The sequence below is a fragment of the Trichomycterus rosablanca genome, chromosome 12, assembly GCF_030014385.1.
Source record: "Trichomycterus rosablanca isolate fTriRos1 chromosome 12, fTriRos1.hap1, whole genome shotgun sequence".
Classification (NCBI taxonomy): domain Eukaryota; kingdom Metazoa; phylum Chordata; class Actinopteri; order Siluriformes; family Trichomycteridae; genus Trichomycterus; species Trichomycterus rosablanca.
Window position 1 is genome coordinate 33,256,665 of NC_085999.1, and position 18,997 is coordinate 33,275,661.

Genomic DNA, 18,997 nt, shown 5'->3' on the forward strand with positions numbered 1-18,997 from the left:
CAAAATGATTAAAATATATAAAACAAATATAAATGTATTATCTGCAATACAAGGTAAGTCATTTTAGCTGATTTGAGCTGGGTTTAATCCTCACTTCTGGTCTTTGCCTGTGAGGAGTTATGGCCCTACAGGTATTTAGATAGATAGATGGATGGATGGATGGATTCAACTTCATTGTCATTGCTCAGTACAGACATGTACAAGGCAAAGAAATGTAGTTAGCATCTCCCAGAAGTGCAAATAGTAGCATTGTGCAAAAAACAGAGAATATCAGTAAACATATGTCTATGATTAATATGAATATAAAGTTATAACTATAGCTACAGTGGTGTTCAAAAAAATAGCAGTCCAACACCATTAACCTGATAAATCACTGTTTTTAGTAGAAATGCTATTTCTACATAGCAAAAAATTCACTTGAAAGTATAGTAAAGTTATGAAAACAAAACAAACCCAACAATTAACACATGCATGCCCCTCATTCTGAGTAATCAAAGCATTGATTGAAAGGGGGTTGTTCAAAATAATAGCAGTGAGGAGTTCACTTGGTGAAGTCATTCATTCTGCAGAAGAACGGGTGTCAATTTTGGCCCTTATTTAAGGTAGGAGGGTGGCAAATGTTGCACAGGTTGGTCATAGCACATTTCCTTCTGAAATACTGGGTAAAATGGGTTGTTTCCGACATTGTTCTGATGAACAGCGTACTTTGATTAAAAAGTTGATTGTAGAGGGAAAAAACATACAGAGAAGTGCAGCAAATGATAGGCTGCTCTGCTAAAATGATCTCAAATGCCTTGAAGTGAAAACCAAAACCTGAAAGATGCAGAAGTAGGCGTGGAACTACTGTTCGATTGGATCAAAGAATAGCCAAAATGGCAAATACTCAGCGAATGATCACCTCCAGAAAGATCAAGGAACATCTGAAGTTACCAGTGAGTACAGAAGATGATTAAGTGAAGCCAATTTACCAGCAGGAACTCCTTGCAAAGTCCCGTTGTTAAGAAAAAGAAGTTTCCTGAATGGGTTAACATTTGCCAAGGAACACATTGCCTGTTCCAAAGAGAAATGGCTCAACATTTTGTGGACTGGTGAAAGCAAAATTGTTCTTTTTGGGTCAAGTGGCCATAGACAGTATGTCAGACAACCCTCGAACACTGAATTCAAGCCAAAGTTCACTGTGAAGGTAGTAAAGCACGGTGGTACAAAATGATGATATGTGGATGTTTTTCATACCATGGTGTTACACCTATTTATGGCATACGAGGGATCATGGATCAGTTTAAATGTATCAGAATACTTAAGGAGATCATGTTGCCCTATGCTGAAGAAGAAATGTCCTTAAAATGGATGTTTCAACATGACAATGACCCAAAACGTCTTGGTTACAGACAAACAAGATTGAGGTAATAGAGTGGCCAGCACAATCCCCTGACTTCAATCCCATAGAGAACTTGTGGGCTGAAATCTGAAACGAGTTTTTTTTTTAGGCAAAACCCAAAATTGCAGAAGAACTGTGGAATGTCGTCTAATCATCCTGGACTGGATACCTGTTTAGAGGTGCCAGAAGCTGGTCGAGCCCATGCAACACAGATCTCAGAAACAATTGTTATGCCACTAAATATTAGTTCAGTAATTTGAAGTAAAGTGAAACCTTAAACATTTTTTTCATGTTATTGATACATTTTTTGAGTTTTTAAAGAAAAATGCTGGCACTGCTATTTTTTTGAACAGCCTAATATAAATTTTTCTTAATTTTCTGTAAAGGATTAACACAAACTGGCTAAATGTCATTAATGTTCTGATTTAGAATTGAAAGTGTAGTATTTTCAGTGCATTTGCATTTATGGAAATAAAAGTTATTATAATGATTTTGTGCTTTATTCACTTTTTTAAAATCACTGCTATTTTTTTGAACACCACTGTATTTACATATATGGAATTATATCTATGTACATAGTACTATATACATAATAGCAATAACAATAAGCATATGAATAAAAATGGGTATGTATTATAATAACAATAGTAATAATAATAAAGATTAGTTAGGTATACATTAGAATTATAACAGTAATAATAATAAAGATTAGTTAGGTATATATTAGTAATAACAGTAATAAATAGTAGTAAATAAAATTAAATAGTAAATAGTGTTATTTATGTGTAAATAGTAACTATACAGCTGTAGCTATAACTATATAAGGATGGTGAAAAACAACTATAACTATACATATATATATATATGACGGTTGTGTGAAGTGCAGGTGCTAATGATAAATAATTACAACAGTCCAGTGTGCAGTCCGGGGTGATGGTAAAGTGCAGGTGCGAATGATAAATAATAATAATACAGTCCAGTGTGTAATCCGGTAATTTGTGACACCCTGTAATAGATTGATGGCAAATAATGGGTTTCTGGCTTAATACCTTAAATTGCCCAATTCTGACCAACTAGCTGATGAAAATAAATAAATAATCAAGCTGTTTTATAATTTAAAAAAATAAAATGAATTTGTTTCAGCTTTATATCAGGGGTGGGGGTAGCACTGTTACATCACAGCAAGAAGGTCTTGGGTTCGATCCCCAGGTGGAGCAGTCTTGGTCTTTTCTGTGTGGAGTTTGCATGTTCTCCCCACATCTGCATGAGTTTTCTAATATTATTATATAATATTTCACTTACAAGTATATGTAAAAAAAAATACAGCTTATTTCCAGAAATCAGTTCAATTCTTACACAATTTTTTTTATTTGGATTTATTCCTTACACTTTTGCTAGAAAGATTTAATTCGGCAAATGGCTACTAGGTAAAAACACACCTCATTATTATTTTCTCAATATCATGTAGTACATTTGCATTTTTTTATCTTTTAATTTAATTTCCAGGTTGTTATGTGTGTAATACATGTCATTTTGAAAAAATATGAATGAAAGTTGGGCAGCACAGTGACTCAGGTAGCACTGTCACCTCACAGCAAAATTCAATTCCCAGGTGGTAGCAGTCCAGGACCTTTCTATGTGGAGTTTGGATGTTCTACTCGTATCTGTGTGGGTTTCCTCCAGGTGCTGCAGTTTTCTTCCACAATACACAAAGATGTGTATTCAGGTTAACTGAAGCTATTAAAATTGCCCTAGGATGTGAATGTGTCTGTGTCTGCCCTGTGATGGACTGGAGTCCTGTAAATCAGACCCACTGCAACCCTAAATAGGATAAAGCGGTGGTAAAACAGACTGTGAATGAATGAACGATTAAAGTTACACACATCTGTAACAACCTGCATCCTTCACCAATACTGACTAATGGATTAAGTACAGAATCAGTTCTTCAGCTGTGGCAGTAATAAGTTATTTCTTAAACATGTAAACTACTCCCCACAGTTATATCTCTTCACAGTTAGGGTTTAGCAGCATTGTTGGTTCTGCGGTGAGTCTGTAGACATTTTGTTGAGCAGAAAAACAAATTAAGATACTCAAACGGCACCTTCCCCAAAAGAGAGTCGCCACACTGCCAGCACCGCCTGAAACACACACACACACACACACACACACACACACACAACCGATTCCTTTAAATAGTTAATAATTCGTGTTTTGCACTGTGCTCTGTTTTTAGTAAAGAAATCAGGCTGTCAAAATACAAAATCATTGTATTACATTTGTTTGAGGTTTCACAAAGCCAGAATGTTCAGCTATTAAACAAAAATCGATTTTTCTTCCAAGTGTCGTGATTTCATGTTTTTTTTGCCAGTGGTTTTATAAACACATAACAGTGCATTGTGGGTGTTTGTGTTCACCTGATATTAGTAATTGTTGCTCCTGTTATAGCTGCCTGTTCTGCCAGTCTTCTTTCTGCAGCCAGTGCTCGCTTATAAAAACAGAGAGTTACACAATTATAAATGCTTGTTTGTTTCTCACAAACTAACAAATACAGTCAACTGTACAGCGGTTCTTCTGTCCTTCAGAATGGGCAATAATGTAGTGCAGAAAATACATTTTGTGTGTTGCATTTATTATGCTATTAGAAAATGAATGAATAAATTATTTCTTTTGATTTTCTGTATGAGAATAGCCCAGAATAATAAATAATAAATTAATGAATATTGTCAATACTTCTTCCAATATTGCTAAACCACTAAAGAAATGCAGCCTCTTTAACCTCATATTTATACCCCAGTGAAACAGGCACTCCTAAATGACCACTTAAATTTTCCTTGACAATCAAATGAAGTTAAAAAATAGAATAGTATATGTTTGCACTGCCTTTTATATTTTTGCATAGAATAATTTGAGTGACAATAATCATGGTTTATTTTAGTTACTTTTATATATTTTAAATTCTACTGTTGCTATACCTTTTCTCTGTCGCTGAGCGCTAGGAACCGTCTCTTCTCCTCCTGCTCCTCCTCTTCTTTTCGTCTCTCATCTTTTTGTTCTTTCTCTCGTTGCTTTTTTGCTGCCTTCTGTGCCTTTTTCTTTTCGGCTTTCTTACTCTCCATTTCAGCAGTTAGCGGTCCAGGAATCTTTAATAAACAAACTAGACTCAGTTACTGATTAAAAAATAACAATTTTAATCTATGCTTAAGTAATAAAGAGAAATAAGCAGACCTAAAAAAAAAGTCATTTTGTAAAATGAGAAGGCCATGCAGTGACATAAAACATGCACACACACACACACACACACACACACACACACACACACACACACACACGTATACCTGAGCTTTAGCGTAGTTGTATTTTTCAGGATTTTCAGCCATGAATTTTCGAAATATGTTTTTGGTTTCCTTGTCTGGTGCAACAGCATATGGAGTTTGGCCATTCCTGTCCCTGAACACACACACATACACACACAAATCAAAAGCAATCTGATTATCCACTAAAGACCCCAAGACACATATCACACACATAACCCCCTGTTGAGAAAGCAGGTGTTGAAAATTTTGACTCTTTTGATAGAAATATGTACTCACAAGTTTCCATACAAGTTTACTAGTGCACCTAGCCTGTGTTACTGATATTTGTGTACTTATGTGTGTGTGTGTGTGTGTTACCTGCAGGTTGGGTCACTTCCTTTCTCCAGTAAGAGTTTAACAGCGTGTTTCTGTGCAGATGCTGATGCTACATGCAGCAGTGTGTAATCAGCTGAGTCGATGGGGGTGTTAAGATGTTGAGGTAGTGTGTTTGTCTTCCCGTGCATAAGTGAGCAGATCATCTCCACATCACCAGTTTTACATGCAGTGTAGAGGGCGTCTCTTAAATCATACTCCCACAGTACACATGATTCATCTACACACACACACACACACACACACACACACACACACACACACACACACTAACCTTTAGGATGTGTTCACATGACCATTCGTGTGCATTGCTGGTGTTTTTGTGGACAGACGATAGAAGAATCATTGGGAAACTGATCATTATCAGCCTAAAAATCATCAAACTATTTTTTGTACATAATTCTTATTGTACTGAGATCACTTGTTTAAAGCCAAAACACCACAAGCCACAGTTAGCTGAAAAAAGGGCTGATTATACTTATAAAATAGCACAACACTTCTAAAATCTCACATATTTGCAAACAGCATACATACATTTTAATTGCACTATTTTGTTATTTCATGCAATACTATTTTATATTATTGTATTTTATTTTGTACCCTTTCAGTGTTTGTGTGTGTGTTTAACTTTACCTTGATCATCTTGGTGTTCTTTGCTCTTTGTTTTCATCTTGTCCTTCATGATTTCTTTTCCTATTTTTTCTTCCTTCTTCTTCCTGCTGCTCAAGTCTACATGTCCACACACACACACACACACACACACACATTTGGAGAAAAACACAGATTTTAATACAAAGAGCAGGCGCAGACATAAACACTATATGGACAAAATAATTTGGACACCTGATCATGAGATTGGTACAAACAGTATTAAAATTGATCTTTTCAGCTATAAGAACAACCACACTCTTCTAAAAAGGCTTCTCACAAGACTTGTGTGTCTGTGGGAATTTGTGCCCATTTAGTCAAAAGTGAATTTGTATGGCTGGGCGCTGTTGTTGGTTAAGAAAACCTCAATTGATGTTTTATTATTCATTAATTTAGTCATTTTCATTAACCGCTTTTTCCTGGTCAGGGTTGCCATGGGTCTGGTGCAACTCAGAAACACTGGGCACATGGCAGATTTTCTGTGCCTTCAATTACTTTATTATTATTGTTGATGTAGAGCTATCGACTATAACAGCAAAAATAATTGTGCAAATATGAATATTTAACTATTATACCCTCTGTCTCATCTTTTTCTTTTTCCTCTGGTTTTTGGTCTTTTCTCCTTCTTCGTCTTTTCTTGGTGGGTTTTATCTCATGGTCCCTTAAATCCAAAGTTGAAAATGTCATTTCCACCATCTCTAGCTGTACAGAGCTTTCTTTATCTTCATCATCATCGTCATCGTCATCATCTACCTCATACTCCGGTTGCTTTTCCTCTATTGCTACACACACACATGTACAGATTTTTGCAAAGCTTTCACAGTGATTCTGAACCACACACACAGCCATGAGAGCTAAAACTCACCAGTTGTGGTTTGCTTGCTCTGACTCGCAGGTTTTCTCTGCCACACTCTCTTGGCTGGACTGAGTAACGTTATAATATCTGTGCTTTTATCTGCCAACAAATACAATCAAATAAAACACAGATATATAAACATAGTTTACTACTTTAAATATAACACTCAACAAAAAATGAAATGAATAAAACCTAGCTGAGTGTACCATAAACGTGCAGTGCTGAGAGGATGTCATGAACACGCTGAATTTCCTTGAAAGTGGCTCTGCGAGTGGCAAAAGGGATCGAATGAATCCTCGAGTCTTTTTTCTCCAACACTGCTCCACGACCTCCAAGAAACACACCTCTGTTATATTTGGGGGTACGGAGGAAAATGGCAGCAGCCTGTGTTAAATATTCAGCCCAGTTCTTCAGCAGCTCCTGAATTTCCTGGTGAAAAAAGAAAATATGTTGGCATGTTGCTGTGTACTCTATTCCACACTATCTGTACACAATGCCGTTTGTGCTATCGCAAATATTCATGAATATGTAAATTGGAAATTCCCCATTTGCTTCTGCCATCCCACAATAACAGGCTGACTCAAGTGTGTCACAAAACACATTCAACTGGACTACACAGTAGGTTTATTAATTGGTTTGGCGAGGATGTCAATCTCAGTTTCTCCATTGGCGCAGCCCAACAGAGTTTTAAGTTTTGGCTCCTCTAACAGACCAGAATCAGTCCATGACAATGTGTTGTTAATTAGCTGATGAGCTTAATCACATGGGTTGCATGCAGCAGAATGCTAAACTCTGCACTGCTGTGGATGACCAACACTGGAGCTTTACATAGCAAAGATACTACAAGTGTCTTGATATACAGTGAAAACACCATTTATCCAAAAGATCTCCTCTTATTTATGCTTAGATGGTGATGGAATCTGCTGTGCAACACTCTAAATCTCTCGTGTTTAACTGGGCTAAAATCTAGTGACCTTGAAGGCCATATTATATGATTGTAATATTCAGAAAACCATGTAGTGACCCTTCACATCATGTGAATAGGAACACCGGTAACAAGCTAACTCTTAAAAGGATGGAAATGTTTAATCATAATGATCAGTGTCCTTTATCCTAAAGCATGTGGTGTCAGGCTCTAGTCCTGGAGGTCCACACTACTGCAAAATGCATTATTTTACCCCACAGCTAATTAGAAAAACTCTATAACAGACTGATTCCAAATCTCTGCAGTGCTCAACTCAAAACCAAAGTCCATAAAATTAAAAACAAATCACTGGAGCAGTCGAGATTTGCTTTAATATCTACAGAGATGGTCTTCTTTGTGAACTCAAAATACAGTTAAAAGTCATGTGCATGTCTCACCTTTGTCAGCATTGCTTCATTATAGCGCCGGAGAGCAGAACCAGCAGATTTGGGGGCATGACTTTTGTTCTGAGCATCACGGACACTCTGAGCTGTTCCTCTTTTGGCACGTACTGTGTAGCGGTGAAACGTCTTGTGCTGCAGGACTGTTTTTCTGTAAGATCAGATAATTTTTACTAGTAATTTATAAATCTAAACCAGAAAAGTCCAAGCCAAGATCATCATTGTTACTCCAGCCACCAAAACCACTAAAGCCTAAAGCACAGTATATGACCTCCTAACCAATCAATCCCACTTAGTTCTCCTGAGATCGCACAAAGATCATATCAAACCATCAACTGTCAAGAAATCGACTTAATTATCTAGCAGCTGTTCTTGATTGAAACTCATCGGCTGCTTGCACCACTGAGGAGAGAGCCAGACAAGTGACCTCGGCTGCAATTAAATATAAACAGACACCATGACATACTGACCCTTTATAAACTGCTCCAGCAAAATGTCCACCACCAGTCATCAGAATTACCCAGACAGTGTTCGCCGAGATTTTGAGCAAGGAATCCACCAAATTATCCTTACTGTCTGTCTAAAGAACACACCAGAAATGTTGTACATTATTAATTACCAAAAAACAGCTTATTTTATCTAATGCTTTTATTTAAAGGTAAGTGACTGTATTTCATTTAGCTTTTTCTAAAAGCAAAAACTTATTTACTCGAAAATGTCCATAATTTTATAATAAACATAACTCTGTTTACTAGTTATGAACCTACCAGCCTGTTTTGTACTGCACATCGATACAGACACAGATATTGTCCCTGTGAGTTTTGGAACAAAACTCTGCTAGATAAACACCCCCCATGAAAAATTACACCATCATCTTCATCCTCATTTTCTTCACCCTCGTCCTCACTTTGTGATTCCTCCTCCTCAGAGTCTGACCCTGAAATACTGGACATATCACCTGCTCACAGACAACAAAAAATATTAGAATGCAAGGAAAGATTGTAAATCACAAGGACAAAAAGCAGCAGCTATTCCATTTAACAGCTGAATACATGTTTTTTGACCAGCAGATTTTATAAAAGTCAAACTTGTGTTCCAGTCACTCACAATGAACTAACAAAAGTTACAGACTAACAGAGCCAAAATTCTACTGACTTGATGTAAGGCTAGATTCTGAGTACCTGTTCCGGTCTTCTTCTCAAACTCCTCCACTGTGATCACTGATTGTCCAGCCAGTCGCTGTCTTAGATTAAAGCGATGCCAGTCTAGTTTATAATGCTCCATCTAAATAAACATAATGTAAGTATAATCTAAGATTTTCATCCAACTCAAAATAATAACTCTTCTGAACTGAAGTAATAACACACAAACGATTGTATGTCATGTCTATATTAATTAATTTACTCCCAGTGTAGGTTGAAAACAAAGCAAGTGAACCCTTCTACTGTTACACAATTAAATTATTATTATACTTTTAATTATTGCAAGCTGTCCTATGCACCCTACAATATGCTTCACAGCTGGGATGATGTTTCGTGCTGGTGTGTAATGCAGTCCTGAATTTCTTAAAAATAATAAAAAAATAGATTTGATTACATCAGATACACCTTAACAACCCACATCTGCAAACTCATTGTATTTATGAGAACTTTTGAAAAAGATCCATTTCAGATACTGTGTGCATCTTATTAACTAAAACAGCTGCCTCATAAAAACATATTAACGCAAAGGTTCACGTATTTTTTCTAATTATTATATGGGAGCTTGAAAGCCTTGAGGTAAAAGTGCTGCACCTGATCATCACGATTCTCAAAAAAACACTGGCATGTTGTGCAAAGCTTCTTGTCAGACACTTCTCTACAGGACATGAGCTCTTCCATTTCTCCTTCCTTTTTTCTTCCTTCATCAGGTAAACCTACAAACACATTTTGGTTTTTTTAAAAACACCACTCCAACAAACCACAGCGAAAGCAAACATCATAAAATAAACAGTAATTAATAAACTGAAATTTCTTTAACAGCTTAATGAAAAATAAGTCCCAAAAGATCCAGGTTACACATCTACAGCACTGCAGAGAGTTCAGTGCTAATGACTCAACAATTTAAACAAGACTAGGCAAAAACATTCCTAACTGGAGAAAATAAAACACTCCAAACCAAGAGAAGGTGATGTTCTGTGAAAATACCAATCAAAATTATGTGTAAATATAATATCTCAACAAAAATAATGAAAAACAAAGTGGCACATAACATGATGTTATGTGAATATATGACCTTCACCTCCCACCACACTGTGAATATGAAAACGTTACCTTCACTGATAGCCGGCAGGAACACTTCTTGATGATTTCGCAAATCTGAAATCTCTCGGAGTCCATCAATGAGCTTCGGATCAACAGCAACATCAAACAAAGACTGTTGATCCGATCTGGCCATTTTCCAACACAACCAAAACCACAGAACTGATGGAGAGAGAAAAAAACACAAATGAAAAGATATTGCAAGAACACTGCACCACAACTAAAACGGAAGAACTTGTGGAAGAACTTAGAAGATGAAGAAGACCAAGAAAAATTAATTAACAACATCACGAGGTGGATTGCATTATTAGGGGCTAGTCTGATACAGGCGACAAGAGACAGAGGGCACTGGAGAAAGCTGACCCATCTCTGCAGTCAACCCTTGCAACGCAACAATGGCGTAGTGATGTTTCATGACAGGTCCTGACACAGCAGTGCATCCCCACACCTTTGCACAACCAGCACCATTTAAAATGTTGGTTTAATGTAATGTGCAAATTCTTGACGGAGCAAAAATGCCAGGCAGTTTCTTTTGTTTAAGTGGTAGCAAACCACACTATATTACACCACATTTAATGTTACTGGCTCTCACTTTGGTTCAGCTGAGTCCACTGGATTCGCTCTGTGACCGATTTTTAGACTGGTACACACCATCAAAAACGTGCATGATGTCTATTCTGTAGCACTGGTGTGTTTGAGTGTGAGGGATCCAATAGATGTTAAATACAGCAGATCTGATAAATATATGACATTAAAGTGCACGGAACACTGTGAACTTTAGTTGGTTTTAGCAGCTTGTTTTCCTTTGATTATCTACAGTAATAAAAAATATATTTGAAAATATCAACAATTAACAGCTTAAATATTGTATGCGATACATTTTAAGCACTAGTTAATTATTTATTTAAACAAATGAATGTTGTTTAATCTACAACTTCACACAAAATGGTTAAGATTGTTTTATTAAGTATCGTGTACTTTTTCCACCTGTTTTAAACAAACACCGCCCTTGGGCGACAGGGTTGGTCAGTAGTAAACATCCTGTGAGCTATGATTGGTTAACAGAAGCCATCCTTCCAATCATAGAACAGAAGGTTGGTCCTACCGCAGGACAGAAAACGGGTAGGTGGAAAACGCCAGAATGTCTAGCATTCTTGACAAAATCGGAAGTCAAATGACTAGACTGTTTTAATTAAAATAAACATCAGTGGTCGGATTAATCAAAACATACAACGCATTTTATTCGTGTCACACTTCAAGCGCTGTGAAATTACTCTTTTAAATAAAACCAAAAATAAAACATTACCGTGAGGGTGTTGCTAATGGTGTTTTTTCTTCTGTGAGTTTGACATCTATTACGTTTACCTCACTATGGCCATCTAGTGAGAGCTAACCTTAAAACACAAATATACCCTGGAAAGACGTGAGCAACTAATCCACCTACTGCATGGTTTTGAAGATAAAACTGTAAAACTCAGGGAAACAAACACGGACATGAGGGAAAACAGTAAAACTCTTCACAGACAGTGAGCAATAGTGTGGGTTGCTGCCATCACAATATGTGAAAAGTTTGGCATGTTCCTCGCATTGTCCAGTTATTTTCTTGAGGTATCTCAGTTTCAAATCTTACCCTGGGTAACATCTCACATTTATTTGGTAATGTTCAGTATTATCTTGAGGGTCAGGGTCCAGAGGCTGTCATGCAGCAAAAACATGGTGCCCCAAAACACTGAGTGCAGGGCAGGAAAACTCTCAAGACAGTACCACATATTTACACTAAGAAAAAACTAAGAGCAACCAATATACTGTACATACTGGTATGTTTTATAGGAGAGAGAACCAGAGCTTTTCTATGTAAAAACAGCATTGAGTTTCATCATAATGTATAATGTCATAATGCTTTACATCACCAGTGGTTCAGAGGCTACAGTTAAATAAAGCTCCTCATCCTGCTTCTTATCTTACGATCAGCAACAAAATTTTGTAACAGAAGCTTTGTTCTTGAATAGCAGCCTATAAGCCCTCAGCAATATAAAAGCTTGCTGGACTGTGTACACTAGTTTTTAATTGAATGCAGACTGCTACTGAAAAAGTATTGGCACACTGCATTATGGATAATGTGGTCCTGGGATCGATCGCTGCTTCCAGTTACTCTCTGTGAGGTGTTTTCCATATGTCTGGGTGTAGTCCCAGGGCATTCCAGTTTTCTCCCATCTCCTAAAACATGCAGAAGGTAGATTGGTTAAACTTAATTGCCCCTAGGCATGAGTAAATGTGTGTGTGTCAACCTGCAGACAGGATCGACACCTTGTCAAAGGTGTATTCTATTGCCCAGTGGTTGCAGGTGGCACTTGGCTGCCTCACAACCCTGACTAGGGTGAACTGGTCAGTAAAATTGATTAATAGTTGAATGGTTTGTGGGAACACCTAGTTTTGAGCCTGGTTGTTTTGTACATGACGCAGTAACAACTCTGAGGGAGGTTGTTAAGGATTTTGTAAAGAACTTAATAAGCAGGTGTGAGAAAATCCAGTTGAGCAGCTACTCCAGCAGATCTGCAGCCTTCGTGAACCGTACAGTGCTTATTACTTTCTTCCTGTATTTTTTCTGCACTTTAGCTCAAAGAGTGAGTGCTAAGCAGCAGTGTGAGTCCTGGAGGCCTGGGTTTGATCCTTGCCTTTGATCATTGAGGCCAAGTGGCCAAAAAAATGTTTGATAATTGCTCTAGCTAAAGTACACTGGACACCTGACCATGAGCTTGTTGGATAAACCATTTTAAAAACAAATGGTATTATGTGATCTTTTTAGGTATAAAAACAGCCACTCGTCTTAGAAGGCTTCTCACAAGACTTTGAAGTATGTCTGTAGGAATTTGTGCCCATTTGGTCAAAAGAGCATTTGAATGGCTGAGCACTTATGTTGGTTTAGAAAGCTTTTATATAATTAATTACACTTCTAAGCCATTGTTGTGGCTGAAACACATGAATTCAGTAATTAGAATGGGGCGTCCCAATACTTTTTTCATATAGTGTAATTATTGTGTGATTTTTTTTTCAAAATTTCTACTAAAATGAACAGTATTTAAAGTATTTGAAGTATTTAAATTCAAACAGTGTACAGATGCAGTCGTATTATAATAATATGAACTATAGATCTTAGCTTTTGGTGCTTAAACTAAAGACGACCTTTCTCTGAGGCATCAGTTTTTTTGCAAGGGTGAATCTGTTTTTCATGAACCTGCTGATGTAGGAAAGAAACTCCTGAGTTTTGTAGTGCACGTAGTAATTGTGCACTTAGTAATGTAGTGCACGTAGTAATTGTGTAGCTGCTCCCTTACATTAAGGATTTGTCCTAATATTAAATATCAATGTATGACTTTATTTTAGCTTTGAGTTTAGTATGGGTGGAGCTGAGCGTGGGTTTATATAGCAGCTCAAATTTTAGTACTGGACTCCAGAAGCCTGGTTTTCCTCTTGTAAATGATCTGTGCATGTATATGAACACCAAGATGATCTGTTTTGGAATCTTTTTTTGGATGGTGATGCAGTGTTGGTCTTTTCCTCTGCAGGTAAAACAAATACTAATACAAGTGTCACTGCATAAGATCTTGTTTTTTTAATGGCACTGTTGTAATCATTAAGTTAAAGGTTAATTTTTTTTCAGCTTATATTTATTTATTATTATTTGCATGTTTTGTTCTGCACTTTGATGTTCATATGACTACCAAGACATGGACTCATAATCTGGGAGAACACAGTCCAGCCAACCTTCTTCTATTGCTCTGATGTCCAGTTCTGATGCTTGTGTGCACATTGTAGGTACATGTAACGCTGGACAGGAGTTAGCATTGGCCTCTGACTACGCAGCCCTGTACACAGAGGTGTAGATGCACTGTGTGTTGTGACACATTCACCTCGTCATCTGGAATAAAATGATCTGCAGTTTGATCCACACGGTCTGAACCAGACTTATGTCCTAGCCTTCATGTCATCTGGCATTAGAGAGTCTTGGTCACCCAACAACTTGGTGGTTTGTGGCTCATCTCTCATCGGACCACTGTCGTTGGGTACTTACCACAGATGCCTGTGATACCCCATACTGTGTTAACCCCAGTCCCTCAGGTCTTTATATTTATCATATCTGCTGCATTCAACACATCAGCATAACCACCATAAAGCAGCCTGTGGCGGCCACTCTACTTTAGTTACCTGTAAAAATTACAGTGTCTTCTTAATTGTATTTTTACAGAATTCCTCTGTAGTGCATGAAGCAAAGCTGAGAATCAAACGAGAATTTTCAGGTAAAAACTCGGTTTCTGATTAATCTGCGATTTGATTAGATTGATGTTTTAGGTGTTCTCTGTTTTTTTCTGGTCAAAAATAAAACTTGTGTATTTTTATGAATAATTGTGATCAGATTTACATCTAGTGAACATGTTAATCTTTCAATAGTGGTACTAATTGTTGTTTAATTTGTCACAACAGAGGAGTTGTTATCTCCTGATGAGATGAATTCGATGGACAAGATCCTTAAAGCAAACAATGGTAAGAATTTGACCTTCTGGTTCTAGAGCAGTTTCTATTCATTAGCATTTAACCATATTAATACTTACAGGATCAACAAACAACCACAACAAACACTTTTGGTACAATGCTTTCATAAGCTACAATTGGAAAGTTTATAGAACCATAAATGTTCTACAAACAGATGATTGCTTAGATTAGTAATGAGGAAGATAAAGGACAAGCCTAGATTAACTGAAAACACAACATCAAATTCAATTAGCAATAAATTGCACTGCAGCTATTTCTGTTCCTACAGCTCATTCAAAGCTCCTAAAGCCCATACATACTGTTAGACAAATTAGAACAACCTTCTAATAAAACAACCCTATAACTCATTGGTAATAATTTAGCTCTCTCTGCAAACAGCACTAAAGCATTGTAAGTTATTTAATGAAACATGAATGGATAGAAAGTACCTGGGAGTATTTAATATCAGCAAGAAACTGAATCCTGATGTTTTATCAAGACAACAAGCCTTAACATAAAAAACAGTATAAGTAAAGTCTGATTTCCAAAGAAATAACGTGAATGTGCTTGCTCAGCCTGGTCTAGCCAATTTCGTACTTAAATTCTGTTGAAAATGTGTACAGGGTTTAACAACTGTGAGTTTATTAGAGAGACCTTAGGAAACTTGTTGGGAACTGGCCAAAGTGAAACTACAATGCTGCAAAATTAAATTCTTTTAAATGTAGATGTTTCAGTGCTGTAAATGGCAACAATACAATTGCAATAAGTATGTTCTAAAGAACTAATGTTAACCATCTTTGGGGTCTGAATACCTCTTCCTCTGTCTATTTTGCTGTTTTTAACACTCTTTACTTTCTTTAATAGGAATGACTCGATATAGGAGTTTTGGTTTTCGTGAGGGTGACATCGCAGGTTCTGGTTTGAGAAGTGCCATCACATGTCCAGCACAAAGCTGCCTCTGGCAAAAATCAGTGGATGGATTTGTTTATGTTCCTTATACAATCTCTCCTCTCTATGGTGAGTTACACAAAATGTCATATCTAGAAGTAAATATAATAATTAAACCTCTCCTTTGACCTCTCCATAGTCACAGAAATGTTGCAAAAGTCATTAAAATTCTGATTGTTATGACTGTGCATGTTTGTAAGGTTTGACCTTAACTTTAGATATTTATGTGGAGTATCATTTAGGTTTCTGTATAATGATTATAATAATTAAAAAATGTTATTGCACTTCAGATAACATGGACCGGATCACTATTGAGATTGGAATGCAGGATATCTCATCTACAACATGTGTGAAATTTGTCCCACGCACCCATCAAGCCAACTTCATTGATATTCAGCCAAAGTTGGGGTATGTTTCAATAACAGAGCTTCTTTCAAAATACGTGTGCAATCAAAAAATAGTTCCTGGTTCGTATTATCCATCCTCCTCAATTTCGAGTGACATCACTGGCACGACATAAATATAACACTGTGGCACCAGTGATGAGGTTAAAATACATACTAGGAAAACTGCAATTCTATTTTTTTTTACAGTGATTCATCTTAGCTCTTAATGGGCAAGCCAACATCTGTCATGATATGGGGGGCCATTAGTGTCTACAATATGGTTGATTTGCATATACAGTATGTGAAGGTTGCATTAATGTGGGGGTGTATACTTGTTTGTATACTGTACATAAAACTGTTGTGTGTATTGTTCATCTTATAGGTGCTGGTCTTTCTTGGGCATGGTGGGTGGAGCTCAACAAATTTCACTGCAGACTCCAGCATGCATGTGGTCGGGCGTGGCATCTCACGAGCTAATGCATGCACTAGGATTTGTTCATGAGCAGTCCCGCTCAGACCGTGACCAATATGTCACCATCCTATGGGAAAATATTATTGAAGGTGTGTTTCACTTCATTACATGCTTTTCTTTTAATCTTGAAAGACTACCATAATATTTTCAGTGGGGCTAAAAGTCTGTGACCACTAGTAAAATGCTAGAATGCTATGTTTTTATTAAAAATCAGCAAAAGTTTAATCTTTTAAAAATGTACATAAGTTTTGGAACTTGAATATTCCAAAAAGCAAAAAGCCAGGGTCCTTTTTAAGTGGTGTCTGAATTTTCTGCTTGTGTCTATGTGGGGTTGCTCCATGTGTTCCAGTTTTCTCCCACAAGTCCAAAGACATGCAGCCAGGCTAATTGAAGTTACTAGAAATTGCCCTAAGTGTGAGTGAGTACGTGTGTGTGTTTGTTTGTGTGTCTGCCCTGTGATGGACTGGTCACCTGTCCGGGTTGATTCATGCCTTTCGCCTAATGAATCAGACCCACTGAGACTTTGACCAGGATAAAGTGGTGGTAAAACAAACTTTGTGGTCTCAGACTTTTGGCACCCACTGTATGTCCCTTACAAGTAATTATAATCCTTTGACTTTATCTGAATCTTCTTTTCAATTATTCTACTCTTTTAAAATCTTCTCTTCATGTTTGCAGGTCAAAAGCACAACTTTAGAAAGTATGAGACAAACAACCTGAACACAGTGTATGATTACGACTCTGTAATGCACTATGGCAGGTCAGCATTATCTTTCTATCTTTATATTTGTTAGGCTGTCAATGCTAGTCAATGAAACTTATTTATTTCCTATTGATTGTCTATGTACAGAAACTCTATTCCAGGGCAAATGGAATAAAGCTAAGCCAATCATAATCTCTAACAGTAGCATTTTTTAGAATTTTACACTCAAAAGGGCTTGTAACAGTCAAGTAGAGGCCCTGGAGAGAGTTGTGAGCTGGAAGTTAAAAGGAAATCAGCATTTTACTACATCACATTTTTAAAAATAGTTTTAAATTTTCTTCAGCCTCTGTCCTGTAGCTATAGCTTATGTTAAAAATGCTACAAGTGATCATTTCATGAGCTCAAGCTCCATTGCCCTTCACTTGTAAATAGCCGAATGCCACCAATGACTAGAAAATTTTACTACAAAACTTGTCTCTTGACTTTAGCTTCACTAACACAGTGCATTCACACTGCTTCTATTTTCTGTTTTACTTTGATTATAGATTTGCTTTCTCAGAGGATGGATCACCAACAATCATTCCTAAACCGGACCCGAACATTCAAATTGGTCAGCGAGATGGACCAAGCCTGCTTGATATTCATAAAATAAATCTTCTTTATAACTGTGGTACGTAAACATGATTTAAATGTAATATTACTAATGACTAATTTTACTTTTATTCCGTAATTTTAATATTATATAAATTAAACTATTTTACTTTTAATCCAACAGGTGGCCTGGCGTAAACTGAAGCCCTGGAAGCAAAAAAACTAAGATTCAATCAAAGCAATATGTGACTTTTTGGGATTTAAGGACCTACCCGGTAGACATATGTATTTATTAATTTATTATTATTTTTTAACGTCATGTTTTACACACTTTGGTTAAATTCAGTTAGCTTCACATAAAACAAAATCACTTTCATATAAAAACGTTGTGTGGCTACTGCGGTAATGCTTATTCACTCCAAACAAAGAACAAATAACCATACATATGAGCATTAGGTCAGGAAACTGAGTAGTTAAATTAAATTTTAAGTATCAGTGACAGCTCATGCATTCAACTGTAAATTAAAAATTATTTACACATGTTCATTAATGTAGAATCCCATGTTTTGTAAATGTCTTATTTATTAATAAATGTAAATAATGTTCTAAAAATAAAGCCATTCATTAAAATATTTTAAGTTTTATTGTTTGTGATACTCAGTGCATTAAATTATCACAGATGATGCACAAAGTGTGATCAAGAACACAACACACACTTTCTAAATGTAATTTTACTTTATTTATGTGTATGTACATTAGTGTGTGTGTGTGTGTTAATGTGTGCTATGACGCTGAAAGGTCATCCTGGTTGACAGTCTCATTCTTCCTCTTCTCCACCGCTTCCTGCGGATCCTTGCAGTCACTTCCTTTTTCTCGCTTAAAGTAAGCAGGCTTCTGAGCAAATTAAATGACAGGTAGAGTGACAGGTATGTGAGGAAAAGGTAACAAGAGCAGAGGAGCAGCATCCCAAGAACAGAAAATGAAGATAATGTCTTCAGTTAATCACTCTTTATACTCTTTAAACAATCCTCATTAACTGGAATGTGCCAAAAAGTTCCCTGTTTTTTTCTTTGATTGAAACATTAATAATAAATAATTAAATAAAAAATCTTGATTTAAGATGGATTCTTGGAT

At 36.6% G+C, this 18,997-nt stretch overlaps 2 protein-coding genes across 2 annotated transcripts; one reads left to right on the forward strand and one right to left on the reverse strand.

Annotated features, from left to right (window-relative positions):
- Nucleotides 1–2,739: 2,739 nt before the first annotated feature.
- Nucleotides 2,740–11,599, reverse strand: ankzf1 (ankyrin repeat and zinc finger peptidyl tRNA hydrolase 1). The gene is made up of 16 exons (XM_063005966.1): nt 11,540–11,599; nt 10,246–10,395; nt 9,727–9,848; nt 9,115–9,217; nt 8,701–8,891; nt 8,404–8,513; nt 7,931–8,084; nt 6,775–6,997; nt 6,578–6,667; nt 6,288–6,494; nt 5,698–5,793; nt 5,050–5,284; nt 4,714–4,825; nt 4,351–4,518; nt 3,793–3,863; nt 2,740–3,516 (listed from the first exon to the last, which is right to left on the reverse strand). Exons 2-16 carry the CDS (start codon nt 10,367–10,369, stop codon nt 3,393–3,395), a joined length of 2,130 nt encoding a protein of 709 aa, XP_062862036.1. The 5' UTR covers nt 10,370–10,395; nt 11,540–11,599; the 3' UTR covers nt 2,740–3,392.
- Nucleotides 11,600–13,739: 2,140 nt separating this feature from the next.
- hce2l1 (high choriolytic enzyme 2-like 1) lies at nt 13,740–17,950 on the forward strand. Its single transcript, XM_063005976.1, has 8 exons — nt 13,740–13,799; nt 14,480–14,531; nt 14,716–14,775; nt 15,628–15,780; nt 16,002–16,119; nt 16,480–16,658; nt 17,248–17,329; nt 17,818–17,950. Exons 1-8 carry the CDS (start codon nt 13,740–13,742, stop codon nt 17,948–17,950), a joined length of 837 nt encoding a protein of 278 aa, XP_062862046.1.
- The last annotated feature ends 1,047 nt before the right edge of the window (nt 17,951–18,997 follow it).

Coding starts and splice junctions, on each gene's coding strand:
- ankzf1 (XM_063005966.1), bottom strand. CDS start 10,369: ATGGCCAGATCGGATCAACAGTCTTTGTTTGATGTTGCTGTTGATCCG. Junction 8,085..8,403: donor GCTGGAGCAGTTTATAAAGG/GTCAGTATGTCA, acceptor CTGATCTTACAG/AAAAACAGTCCTGCAGCACA. Junction 6,668..6,774: donor CTCAGCACTGCACGTTTATG/GTACACTCAGCT, acceptor ATTTGTTGGCAG/ATAAAAGCACAGATATTATA.
- hce2l1 (XM_063005976.1), top strand. CDS start 13,740: ATGATCTGTTTTGGAATCTTTTTTTGGATGGTGATGCAGTGTTGGTCT. Junction 13,800..14,479: donor GTTGGTCTTTTCCTCTGCAG/GTAAAACAAATA, acceptor GTATTTTTACAG/AATTCCTCTGTAGTGCATGA. Junction 14,532..14,715: donor AATCAAACGAGAATTTTCAG/GTAAAAACTCGG, acceptor TTGTCACAACAG/AGGAGTTGTTATCTCCTGAT.